This window comes from Tachypleus tridentatus, chromosome 6 (genome assembly GCF_004210375.1).
Source record: "Tachypleus tridentatus isolate NWPU-2018 chromosome 6, ASM421037v1, whole genome shotgun sequence".
Classification (NCBI taxonomy): Eukaryota; Metazoa; Arthropoda; class Merostomata; order Xiphosura; family Limulidae; genus Tachypleus; species Tachypleus tridentatus.
Genome location: NC_134830.1, coordinates 49,962,995 through 49,976,013, shown reverse-complemented (window position 1 = coordinate 49,976,013; position 13,019 = coordinate 49,962,995). Strand labels below are relative to the sequence as shown.

Genomic DNA, 13,019 nt, shown 5'->3' with positions numbered 1-13,019 from the left:
AATACAGAACAATGTTAAAGCCTTCTTTGGTCATCTTCACATTAACAAAGAGAGAGATTGCAACTGTAAGTCATTAAATCACTCACATTAGGCTTGAGAAAGAATACATCTTGAGGAACAAGTCCTTCAACAGATGTTCATACTTCAATAAATTTGTAAGTTATTAAGAAAAGTGAAAATATATAGAAAATTGAAAGATTATATAATTTTGTATTTAACTTCATATAAAAGTTACACATAACTAAAATTATCAACACAAGTGAAATTTGTGGCCCTGACTTAATTTTTCATTGAATTCAAATATTAAATTTTGTTTCAATTTCTGATTTTCACTTGTTTCCAACATTTTTCTCACAAGTATAAATTATTCGTGGGTTTGGTCAGGCAAAGACCACATTATTAAAATCATCTGTGAATGATTTTTGGTTAATTTTTAATGTAATGCACATTGTATTGTGTACTGTTGACTGTATACTTTATTACACTAAATACTTGATAACTTTGCTCTCATCAACAAAAACCTCCTGATCATGTCTTTATTAATTACCAACTGCTGTTTTTCGAGGGAAAAAAAGTTCAAAGTGATCAAATATCTATAAAAAGAGTAAACAGTAAACATGTAAATACATTCATCACATGAAATAAGAAGATTCATCTCTGACTGTATTAACATAAATGTTTATTTATTTTTATCTTTACCAAATATGAATTACAGATAATGTATTTTTAATTTGACAAACTAACCACGTTCTACTTCCAAAGTTTTTCAAATGTTTTATCACTCATTAGACTAATGGTTTAATTTTATGAATTGCATTTTGATTACACTAAACCTTTCCCACTTTTGACTGTTTGTAGTGAGTATATGAAACTTTTGGACTAACTTGTTAACTACTTAAATATTGTAATAGTTTAAAGTCAATTTTTACTGTGGAAGAATTAGTGTAATAAGGAAGCTTTATAAGATAAACCATAGATTATCTTCAATACATATGTACATGTAACAAGCCTAAGTCATTAAATCAGTTTTGAAGAATCAGCAAGGTTTTATAATAAGTTAAACCATGGATTATTTTCTGTACATATGCACATTAATAGGCCTAACTTATTAAATCATTCTCAGAGAAGCAGCAAGTGTTTGAGGTAAACCATGGATTATGTTCCATACATATGTTCATGTAACAAGCCTAAGTCATTAAATCAGTCTTGAAGAAGCAGCAAGTTTTTACAGGATAAACCATGGATAAATATGTCCATACATATGCACATTAACAGTACTAAGTTATTAAATCAGACTCGAAAAGTGACAAGGTTTTATGAGATAAATCAAGGATTATCTTCAGTAAGCATGTACATGTGACAAATCAGAAAATTATCTAAATCATCTGCAGATTTGAAAACTTAGATGTTTGAGACGATTCATTGTAATAAGCTACTGATTGAAATTTGAACTATAGAAAAATGGACTAACAATTGTAATGAAAGAAATGTGCATTGGAAATCAGAATTAAATGTTTTGTGTTACCTAATGAACACTTTTGTTAAGTCTTTGAGTCACACAGCTATTTTTATTTTGTTTTTTTTCCAGTGGAATTTATTTCCAAAACTAGAATACCTTCCTCAGTATGGTGGAGAAATTACTACTCCGTCTGAGCTGTGCCATCAGTGGGTTGACCTTTTGACTTTACCAAACAGTCATCTACTTCAAGGTATATTTGTGAATCATGTGTAGACATTTATCCTGCTTTTCTGTTAGGTACTTTAAAAAAATTTTTTAAATAGCTGTGTGATGGACACTTTTCATTTTTTGTGTTAAAAATTTTAAGTATTTTTATAATTCTTACTTTATTTGCAGATTCTTGTGTTAACCATGTTTTTGACGTTTTTGTAGATTAATGTTAAATATTTTTGTCATTTAGATAAAAAAAATTATATTCACTAGAGCAAACAAGATCTGAACATGGAAATTTACTTGTGTTTTTGTGTTTGAATAATAAAATTCAGTTTTCTAAACCTTTACACTTTTGTGATGTATTCATATCCTAAATGTTGTCTTGTACATCTGTATTGTCATTTTCACAATGCACTCTTTAATGATACCTGTATATTGTAAAATATTTACACATGATGTATCCAGATCTCAAAATGTTGGCACTTTCTTGACACTTCTACATCCTGAAATTTTGACAATTTTTGTATGTGTCTGTATTGGGAAACTGTGTCACTTGATATGCTTAAATTTTAAAATCTTATCAGTTTTTGGATATGCATCTGTATCTTTAAATTGTGTCACTTTTGTTATTTGTCTATATCCTAAAATCTTGTCACTTTTTGCATACATTTACTTCATAAAATTTTGTTACCTTCTGGATACGTCCATATCCTAAAATCTTGTCACTTTGTGGGTATAACAGTAAATAAATAAATGAAAGGTAAAGCAGGAAATAAAATTGAACAGCCTGAAACAAATACAAAAGATTTAATTTGGTCAATAAATGTTACAGTAGACAAAAAAAGACAGAAAAATAATTTATCACTCTAAAACCAACTTAGAGAAGTGTTTGTGTGTATCAAGCATACTTCTAATTTTAGTCTGATACTTCAGTCTCGTCAGTGTGCCTTTATTTCAGTTGAAACTTCAATTATTTGTGATGTTTTTTTCATTAACTTAAGGCAATCTCTTTTCTCAACTTTCTTGTTTCAGTAAGGATTAATGCTCTAAATTCAGAAGTTTTACTGAAAGAAGAGAAATCTTTATCTGAAATTTTGGCTTCCCCAAAGATTAAGTAAGTTTTCACATTTAAAATTTTTTTTTCATCAGTTATTGCTTTTACCATGTTAAATAATGAAACTGTTAATATACATGTTATCAGAATATAAAAACTTTATTTACAACTACCCTTGGAAGGGAAGCACTTAAGTCATGTATTAAGTAAAATATAATGAAGAATTATTTTCTTAGCCCAGTTGAATACAGTTGGAAATATGTTTTATTATCTTTTGTGTGGTTAATGCATAAGGAGGATTGAAACCAAAGGATTTTGATATTTAAGGCTACAGACAGTGTTACATGTTCCTCACAGAAAGTACATGACAAGTAAATGAGTTGTAGGGTAACTTGGATTCAGGACCACTTCCTCTAATGAGTCCAGATGAGGGTGATGAAGACCAGCTGCAGTGGAGGAAGTTTCCATGAAATTGTAACAAGCAGAGGAATAATAAAGTATTAGTTGAAGGTAATATGGAAGAAATTAAAAAAAGGGGAAACTTGTTTGTTTGTATAGCCATCTGAGAAACTAGTTTATTTGTATAGCCATCTCAGCAGACAGCATTGATTTGAACTGATATGTCGTCAAAAATAAAAGTGTCAGTTTAATGAATATTTTGGTATTGAATGTACAAACAACTGAAGAGTTGTGTACCATGTTATAGATGGTATTTCCTTTAGTTTCCTTACACAGTAATATTCAGGGTGCATAACATTTTATTTTGTTACCTTTTACAATTTTTAAATGATAGAATCTCACTGCTATTCAAAGTTTCTTGAAGGATGCAAATGTTGTGTGTTTGTTGTTGGATGGTTTTTGTTGGTTTATTGTTTAAAATGTTGCAAACTGGAATACATTCAATCAGAACAAATTAATTACCTTCTTCAATGATGATCTTTTTGGGCAATGAGCTCTGTCACTGATAGTCCTAACTTATTAAAAAACATGTTTCAACAGAAATTCTGAAACTAATGTGCACTTAAATACGGTTCATGTCACTTATTTGCAAAATTTCCTCTCTAGTTTGATATAACAGACATGTTGATTGACTGACTTACAAGCTTGATCAATGATGAAAGTATTCACTGAAACTCCTTCAACTAACACTGAACATATTAATTATAACTCACTCAGTCTGGCATTTTTTCTATTTTATGAAAATTCAAGATTCCATAGATACTTTAATTTTGAAACTTCCAGACATTACGCAGATATTACATTATACCAAAACTCTCTTTAGTGAAAAAAATATTAACCCCTTAGGTTTGTACTTTTTTTTTTCACTCATCACTCTAAACATTGTCAAGTAATTTAGTTTTAGAGCCAGAAACATAGTGAACTTGTGTATGTTTATTACCTCTTCAAGTGTGAAAACACTGTAATGATTTGATGTCATTTCTGGTCCATTACTTCATAAAAATTGTAAAAAATTTGAACTGTGAGTATTACCAATGTTTTCAGCAGCAACATATGTCATTTTTGACGTCAATCAGTAGCTAAGCTCGCTGTCTGTGTCTTGTCTAGTGACTGTTCAAACTGCAGTATGTGGTCGTAATATGGCAGTGGGTGCACTTAAAGGGTTAAAAATATTGTGTACAGTTCAATGATAAATTCAATTTACAAATTTTCCAAAGTATAGTTTCACTTTACATTGCGTTAAGTTATGTTTTTTTAAAAAAGATCTCATTATTATTAAGAAATTAATATAATACTGACTAACACAACTGACTGAAGTACATGTATGTTTGTTTTTGTAGCACTGAAGAATGTCTACAGTTTCTTCACCATATAATGGTATTTCTCACTAGGTAAGCATTGATGTTTTCAGCTCATACAAACATTTTTTTAAATTTGTTAAATATTTGTTCATTTCTTCCTTCTCTTTTAATGTATATTTTTTACTGTTTAACAGCTTACCTATTGGACAGTATTTTCTGTCACATCAGAAAGGAGAGAAGATAATGATTCTGTTCAAAGCTCTTGACTCAACCCACAGGTAACAAAAAAAATCACTTACTACTGTAAACTGATTGCCTACACAGTGATTGGGTTGTCACTAAACTAGATAGACTTGGATGATTAAAGAAGTTGTGTGTATTATGACTAGGATACTGTTAGTTTTGTTTTTTATCAATTGAGAAGAGTACTTCATGTACTATCAATCTCTTCCCAGCAATAACTAATTAATATTCTTCCAGGATTCAAATTAATAACTGCTGGGAGTGAATCACTTGTTATATATGCACCTATGTTGAACTCATTGTTATGTACCTGACTAATGTATATGTGTTGGTTCATTGTTGTATACGTGTTGGTTCGTTGTTGTGTACTTGGTATTGTATACACGTTGGTTTGTTGTTTTGTAATTAATTGTGTAACACTGATTATATGTGTGTGTATATATTGGTTTATTAAATATATAACACTGGCTTTAAACATGTTATGGCAGTTTGATAACACATGTAACATATCATTATTGGGTTCTGTAATGTTCCTTATTATATACATTTTAACTGTTATTTTCTAGCTAAGATTATAATTTATTGTTTTACAGAGGAGCCTTTGATCTACACACAAGAATTAACCAGAAGTTGTTTGTTTTACAGAGGAGCCTTCGATCTACACACTAGAATTAACCAGAAGTTGTCGACTTTAGATGATTATCAAGATGTTACTAGAGGAGAACTTCAGTGGCTCCCTCTGGATCCTGAAGTGATTCTACCTGCATTTCAACAGCAGAGAAGAATTCCTGTTACTTTTCCACCCAAACGTAAGACTTTTATGTAAGCTTTATAATACAAATCAAGGCTGTTTCAGTCTTTAGGGTTAGTATATAATACAAATCAAGGCTGTTTCAGTCTTTAGGGTTAGTATATAATACAAATCAAGGCTGTTTCAGTCTTTAGGGTTAGTATATAATACAAATCAAGGCTTTTTCAGTCTTTAGGGTTAGTAGGTGTATGTTACCTGGCAGTGTTGATACCACACAACTATGAAGTTATAATATATCAAAGTTGCAGTATCAACAGAAAATATCTAGTATTTTTAGACAAGTAGACTCCTCATAATGAAGGCTAAATGGCTGAAGAACTTGGGTTATGTTTTGTTTTTTTTCTTGTACAGTGATATAACAAAGACTATATTTATATTTAGGGTAAAAGTTTTGACATTATTAGACATTTTAAAACCCCAAAATGGCTATGAAATTAAGAAAACTTTGTTACTTTTGAGCAAGAGCTCAGTCCCTGGCTCTGACTTTGTAACCATTTTCTGCTTTTTATAGTTTTCATTCTATAACTTTTGTTAGATGTCGTATATAAGAGACTGTTTTCAAAAATAGAAAGAGGTGAGAAGGAGGCCACTGTATTTGATTCACTAAATATAGTGCTAGCTCAGTAAATAGAAAAGATAAAAGGTTTTTATTTTATATTCAAGCTTTCCAATATCAATATTTGAGTTTCTAATTCATACAAAACTATAGACTGAGAATTGTGACATCACAAACATTTAATTTGAACCAGTGCTGCATTCAGCATACTATTATGACAAACAAAAAATTGATATTTAGGTGTATATATTAAACAGACTCATTAAATTTAATAAAATACATTTAAATTAAGAAATTAAATAATGTATAATATGGTAAGTTTAATTATAATCTACAGTTTCATACCAAACTTAAGGAGATAAATTCATAAAATAGTAGCTCAATAAATGTGATGACATGGTCTTTGACCTGTGACCCTTCTGTAAAGGGTTAAAATCTAGGAATGGGTTAAAAAAAAAGCAAATTGAAACTGTATTGATTTTGATGTATTTTAATAATAAGATTTTCATGACTGATTACTATGAATTATGATTGTTGAATCATAGATTTAAAATGTTTATTAAGCTGACCTGTCTTTACATACTGTTTGTAAACCATATGAACTTGTCTTAAATGTTTATAAACTTGTTAAAGCAAGATATTTGGGTGTTAATTTGTATTTTCAATTAATTACTAAAAGTGGTTAAATAGTAATTAACAAGTTACTCTGCTTGTATGTGTGTTATAATTAAAAAGAAACAGAACAGTATAGTATTTGATCTGCTTGTACTAAAAAAATTCTAAAGTAGTTAATGTAGTCAGAGTTAGGGCTGAAGTCAAATTATTTATCTCGGAGAGTGATGTTTGATAAAATGAGGTAGTCAACATCAAGTGTTGCCTCCTGGTTATTAATACAATCTTCGTAAATTTTTAATACTCAATAACTTAGAGTCTTACAGCAGTTCTTACCATCTTCTTTACCATGAACAGTGACAGAAGCGAAAACTTTATGTCGAATGATACTGGTGTTTTCTCGTACATGCACAATGAGTGTTTTTCACAATTCTGCACTCAATGTATCATTCCTTTAGATGAGAATGTTATCAACACGTGAAAGTTCGACCAAATTGTGAAGAGAAAATGCCTGGTGACATTTCTTCTAATTCTTGATATTAACAGATAAATGTACTGAAGACTATTCTTATGCTATACTTGTGAATGTTGTTAGTTACTGTTTATTTCTTGGAGTTACTACCCTGAATATCAAACTAGTGGTGACATTTTCAAGGCTTATATGGTGGTTTATTGAGGTTATTTCTTCTAATTAACCTCATCATTAGAACGTGACACTAAAGTGGTTTATTGAGACTATTTCTTCTAATTAACCTCATCATTAGAACATGAAACTAAAAGTGACGTTTTCAAGGTGTATATGGTAGTTTACTCAGTTTTAACCTATCATTAGAACATGAAACTAAAAGTGAAGTTTATATAGTTATTTGTTATATTGAACCACATTGCTAGAATAGAAATATGATTAGCTTTGAAGGTTTATGTGTTGATTTGTAGAAGATTCTTGTCCTACAGAAACACATTGCTAAAGATAAGATTGGAAATAATTTATTCAAAATTATTCAATAAACATTTTCTCTCTGAGTAATATTTGTGTGAAGTCTGACAGAATTAATTGGTTAGAATGAAATATACTTTATGAAAGCACACGTTTACTCTCTGTGGTTATGAAACTAGTGATGGCCAGATGTACCAATAATATTTAATGGTCTTGTAAGCACAGTAAACTACAATATATTGTACATTTGTTAACAATAGAACTACTGTTTCTGCACAAAACTAAAGTATTAATGATTTGATGTAATATCTTGTGATTTTAAAGTTTTTAAATACATAATTTATGTTTTCCTTTTTGAAATAGAAATGTATTTTGAGGTTTTCTAATGTTCCTTCATCTGATATTCCAATCCACCTCAAGTACACATGTACAAGATTTTTTGTGACATTTTTGTTGTTTCTCTTATATGAACAATGGTCATGAGCAGATGTCGATGAAGAATTAATTATTTTTTGAAATTTACGCCATTAAAACATATTTTGAGGAATATGATGTCTGAAATTGTTAAATCACCATTTTTCTATTAGTAAATAACATTGTTGTGTGAAATTGGGTAAGAGTTTGAAAAATATGCCTCATAAAGTACAGCAACAACAACAGTGACTTACTAGCCATAATTTTTGTTACTTATTTTGAAGTTTCGAGCACATTTTAATATTCTGGTAGTGTGTTAACTTCGAGTTAATTTTTTTAAAAATCCTATTAAATCAGTTAATTTTTTATATTTGAGAAAGAATAAACAAAGATTATTAAGAAACTTAATTTTTGTTAGGAAGTTGATATTTTTATTTATTAAGTATTTGAATAAAAGCCTTTTTCTTTATTATAAGATGTTAGGACTATTTGATATCTGCTTGGTGAAAATCGTATCCTCATTTCTTAAAATGAATTTAACTTGCATTATTTTGTTCAAAAACAAATTAATTTTTATTTGTGAAACTGTAAAATACCACTAGATGGCGCTACAATGTTATTAACGTTTTTGGTAACAAATTAATATACCATCATAAACTGAGGTCAGCCGTAGATCTGTTTGTTTTAATTCGTTTCGATATGTACACCTAGTGTCAAGTTACACATATTATTTCCCATGTTCCCGACCTAAGAATATAGTTTCTAGCAAATGAAACAAGTTTACACATATAACTAAATGAAAACAATTTATTCACAATATGTCGCCAAATAATAGTTTTTATGTAGATGTTTGTGTGTGTGTTAACTTTGTTTTTTCCTTAATAATTCCCATTCAAAGTTTTTATGTACGCGATGTTCAAGCATTCCCTTTTCCGTTCCTAGGGAGAATTTGTTGGCCGTCAACTTGGTGACTTAAAGGGGAGGGGGATCTGTGAACTTGGCAACTTGTTAAAACCGTGAGGGATATATGTGGACTCGTCAACTTGTTGAACTCTGGGGGAGTCTGTCAACTCGTCAGTTTGTTGAACCCCTTGGGGATCTGTCAACTCGTCAACTTGTTGAACCCAGGGTAGTTGAATGCTTAAAAAATATGATGACGTAATGAATCTCGTCTCTATTGAATTGTGTGTGTTGGTCAGCGCCATGCACCGCTGTCCGTGTTTTTGGTTAATTGCATGTTATGCTCTAAATACTTGGCTTCGTTTTTCTTTTCTTTAATGATACATCCAACTACCCTGTGGAAAGCGAAAGGACTTCCCACAACATTGGGAACAAAGGAAAGTGAAAGAGATGATTAGGTTTTTACACCATGGTAATTATAAAAATCGGGGCTCAGTCGTGCCTGAACGAAACCTAGCTCGAACTGATGGTTATTACAGACAGAACTATGTAATATTAAAAACTTGAAACGTTTTTGTTACCGTTGTAAAAACCTTGCCCCAGATTCCTTGCTAATGTTACACATGAAGCTTAAAGCACGTGACTTTACCGATGATCACACAGAGTCCTTTCTTTCGCCAATCAAAAATCTTGAACTTATTATTAATAATTTGTATCGATTACCAAGCGAAGGGTTTTAAGGTAGTAATTTGCAGAAGACAAAAGATGGATCTGAAACACTTTTTACACACCATTGATTCGAATCAGCTATGTACCAGTTATGAATAACGTGTGTTAACAGCTGCAGTTTACGTGACTTTTATCACAGATCTTAGGCCTATTGGTTACTAATGTTGCAACACACTTAGCGAAACAATGTTCGAGAGTGTATTGACGACTTAAGTGATTATATGCATGCGTAACGCATCGTTGAGTGTTGCAAAATAAATCATATTGATGGAAGCTGTGAAAAGTAAAATAATATCTGTTTACCTATTAACCACGTTGTTCATTATTGCAAAGTATATCTTATTGTTGATAGCTGGCGAAGGTAACACCTTTGTTTCTGATGTGTGGTTCAATATAGTTTTATAAAGAATAGTTTATCCGTTTAGTTTTCACGTTTTGATATTTTGTTGTTCCTTGTTTGTGGATATTCATTTACAACATACACATTTGAATTTCGTTTTGAGCATATTTACTCATGAAGTTTATCTTGTCACAATCTACAGTTAGTAAGACTGGTTTTTAGGACAGGCATCTAGGGACTTTGCTTAAGCAGAAGAAATAAGAAAGTTCTGAACAGTAAGTTGTCAGATTGTTTGTCAGAAGAGTTGTCAGCTGAAGATGTCAGTGTTAACTAATTCAGGGAGCACTTACCACCTGAGAATTGTGATCGAAACGACTTACCTTTTCCAAAAAACTAATATTATTTGTGTAAAAGCTGTAAATTGTAATAATACACACACATTTTAAGTCTATTTTGTGTGTTTTTGAAAATTAATGCACAAAAATCTCACTGTCTTTCTCTTTCAGCCACTTCAATATATCAGATCCGTTCCGTTAAAAAGAAAAAGACATCGTTTAAGAAGTCGCGCTAAAGACAGACAGACTGACGTAGTTTTCGAGTATGAAATTTATAGAAGTCATGTTTATGTATACAGTTTACAATTATTTCTTCGTATGAAAATAAAATTTTAAACTTCAAGATGTTCCAAAGACGCCTGTTGAGAACGTTCTTTACATATTTGTTTAGTTTTGGTTTTACCAAAATATTTTGACTCAACACATATAAACACAACCTGCACACCAAAGAAAATTCATACAGTATGGCCTTAAGCCAGTGGATTTATTATGCTAGGAACTGAGAATCATAGTTTTGATAAAAGTATGTGAAACAATATGTGATACACATTTTGCAGTAAATAAAACATTTCTTGTAGAAGAATATAAGACGGCATGCTGTGTTTATGTCTCTTTGTAACTGATATCTGATTAATATCTGCTTATTGTATTCCCAACTGATTTTATGAGGAAAGGTATTAACGAAAAGCCTCTTTGGTTGTCCTCAAGGTGAGCTATCCAGATGCTCTTTCTTACTGTAAACCCGCTCAGAGTTAGTAGAGGAAGGTGCTATCAGTGGTTTCATGCAAGCCACCGATAGTGATAGTAATAAGGCGCTGTGTGCAATAACAGTTAACAATAGTTCAACATTTAAGACAAAAAAAATGTATTGTTGTATGAACCTCTCCCTCACATATACACATGATGTCCATTGTTTAGTGATGACGTATTACGTGTGGTATATAAATGAAACTTTCACGGTTAACTGATGAGACTTAACGCTAATAAATGTGCATGTCTTCAGTCTTAATGACGATTCTCTATAGCTGAGTTGTTTCCCACAAAACAGCTGAGAAAATCAATCACTTACATTAACCCTGATGACGCTTAGAAAGCTGTAAGATAATTGGTTAAAGTAAAACAGTAAAAAGTACCCATTGTTTGTCGACTTCAAGTTGCGTTTGAGTATAACGTACAATATCTTGGAATACAGGGTGTTCATTTGATTTTAGTTTCTCATAAATTTGGTTTTGCTTAAAGTTTATTAACCAAGTTTTCGTATTAGAGTTTAATTATTCTAACTTCATAATAATTGATTTGTTCAATGGTATCGTTTGTAAGTCATTATATAAAAGAAATAATTTTCAGAAGAACGTTTTGGTTAATTACTTTAATTAAAATTGTCACCAATTACTAAATAATTAAACATTATTTTTTTCTTAATTTTGTTTGTTTGCTTCTTAGTGCAGAGTCATACAGTGATGTTCCTGCGTTCTGTTCACCGCGTGGAATCGAACCCGAAGTTTTACGTTGTAAGTTCCCAAACCTACAGCCCGGCATGGACAGGCGGTTAAGTCACTCGACTCGTAATCTGAGGGCCGCAGGTTCGAATCCCCGTCACACCAAACATTCTCGCCTTTTCAGCCGTGGGAGCGTTATATTGTGACGGTCAATCCCACTATTCGTTGGTAAAAGAGTAGCCCAAGAGTTGGCGGTGGGTGGTGATGACTAGCTGCTTTCCCTCTAGTTTTATAGTGCTAAATTAGGGACGGCTAGCGCAGATAGCCCTCGAGTAGCTTTGCGCGAAAATCAAAACAAAATAAACCCAAACCTACCGCTGACCCACCAGAAGACATTTGTTTTTAGTATTATAATTCATATTCTAGCTTTGACTGTCGTCTTGACATTCTTGTAACTAAAATTTCAAAGAAAACAATATTCGATTTTTGACTTTTCGGAATACACGTAATTCACTGTTGTTTTTATGTGAGAACATAACTTTTGTACAATCACGAAGCATGTTTAACCTCAAAATTTATTGATGGTTGTTTGTTTTTATCTCCTTGGTTAGATTACGATTCGTAGCAAAGGGATGCCAGACCTAATGGCAGTTATCTCGAAAGAAGTTATTTCGGTAATTCACTGGTTCGAGTACAAAACGAATTGGAATTTTTAAAAACTAAAATTGTTCCCAGATGTCGGTGTTCAAGGAAGTTTTGATTGATAAATTCTGGTACTTAGGTTTGTAACTTGAACCTCTCTTAATACATGAGATAGTGTGTAATTATGAAGCTTGGGTAAATCGATGGTTTGAGAAGATATTTTTGTCAATGAAACTATTTCCAGAATTCTGACAGTGGACCGAAGGGTGCGTTTAAAATAGATTGATAATGTCTTATTTGTACTTCTTACCTTTGAAATAAATAAACATCATAAAATGTGTGTGTTTGCTGTCTTACAGTCACGTGATTTAAAACATTAGTTAACTTGTTGATTGTTGCAGATTTAACATTTACCAGTAGGTCAGCGGTAAATTTACGAACTTAAAATGCCAAAAATCAAGAATTCAGTTCTTTGCGGTGAACTAAGTATAAATGGTCCGTTTTGTAGCGTAAAACATTAACTTAAAAATTACAATTTATAATAATTAAAGCTGTTAATAATAGAAGGAATAAAT

At 31.2% G+C, this 13,019-nt stretch overlaps 1 protein-coding gene across 14 annotated transcripts in view; it reads left to right on the top strand.

Annotated features, from left to right (window-relative positions):
• Window positions 1-12,780, top strand: part of LOC143252455 (uncharacterized) — a 39,655-nt gene extending 26,875 nt beyond the window's left edge. For 5 of the 14 annotated variants that reach the window (XM_076504601.1, XM_076504590.1, XM_076504587.1 and 2 more), the window contains 7 exons: window positions 1,589-1,709; window positions 2,705-2,786; window positions 4,526-4,576; window positions 4,681-4,764; window positions 5,375-5,538; window positions 11,807-11,874; window positions 12,414-12,780. In XM_076504601.1, coding sequence (XP_076360716.1) covers window positions 1,589-1,709; window positions 2,705-2,786; window positions 4,526-4,576; window positions 4,681-4,764; window positions 5,375-5,538; window positions 11,807-11,874; window positions 12,414-12,518 — 675 coding nt within the window. In that variant the 3' untranslated portion in view covers window positions 12,519-12,780. The other 9 variants (XM_076504594.1, XM_076504593.1, XM_076504591.1 and 6 more) reach the window with 5 other exon arrangements.
• The last annotated feature ends 239 nt before the right edge of the window (window positions 12,781-13,019 follow it).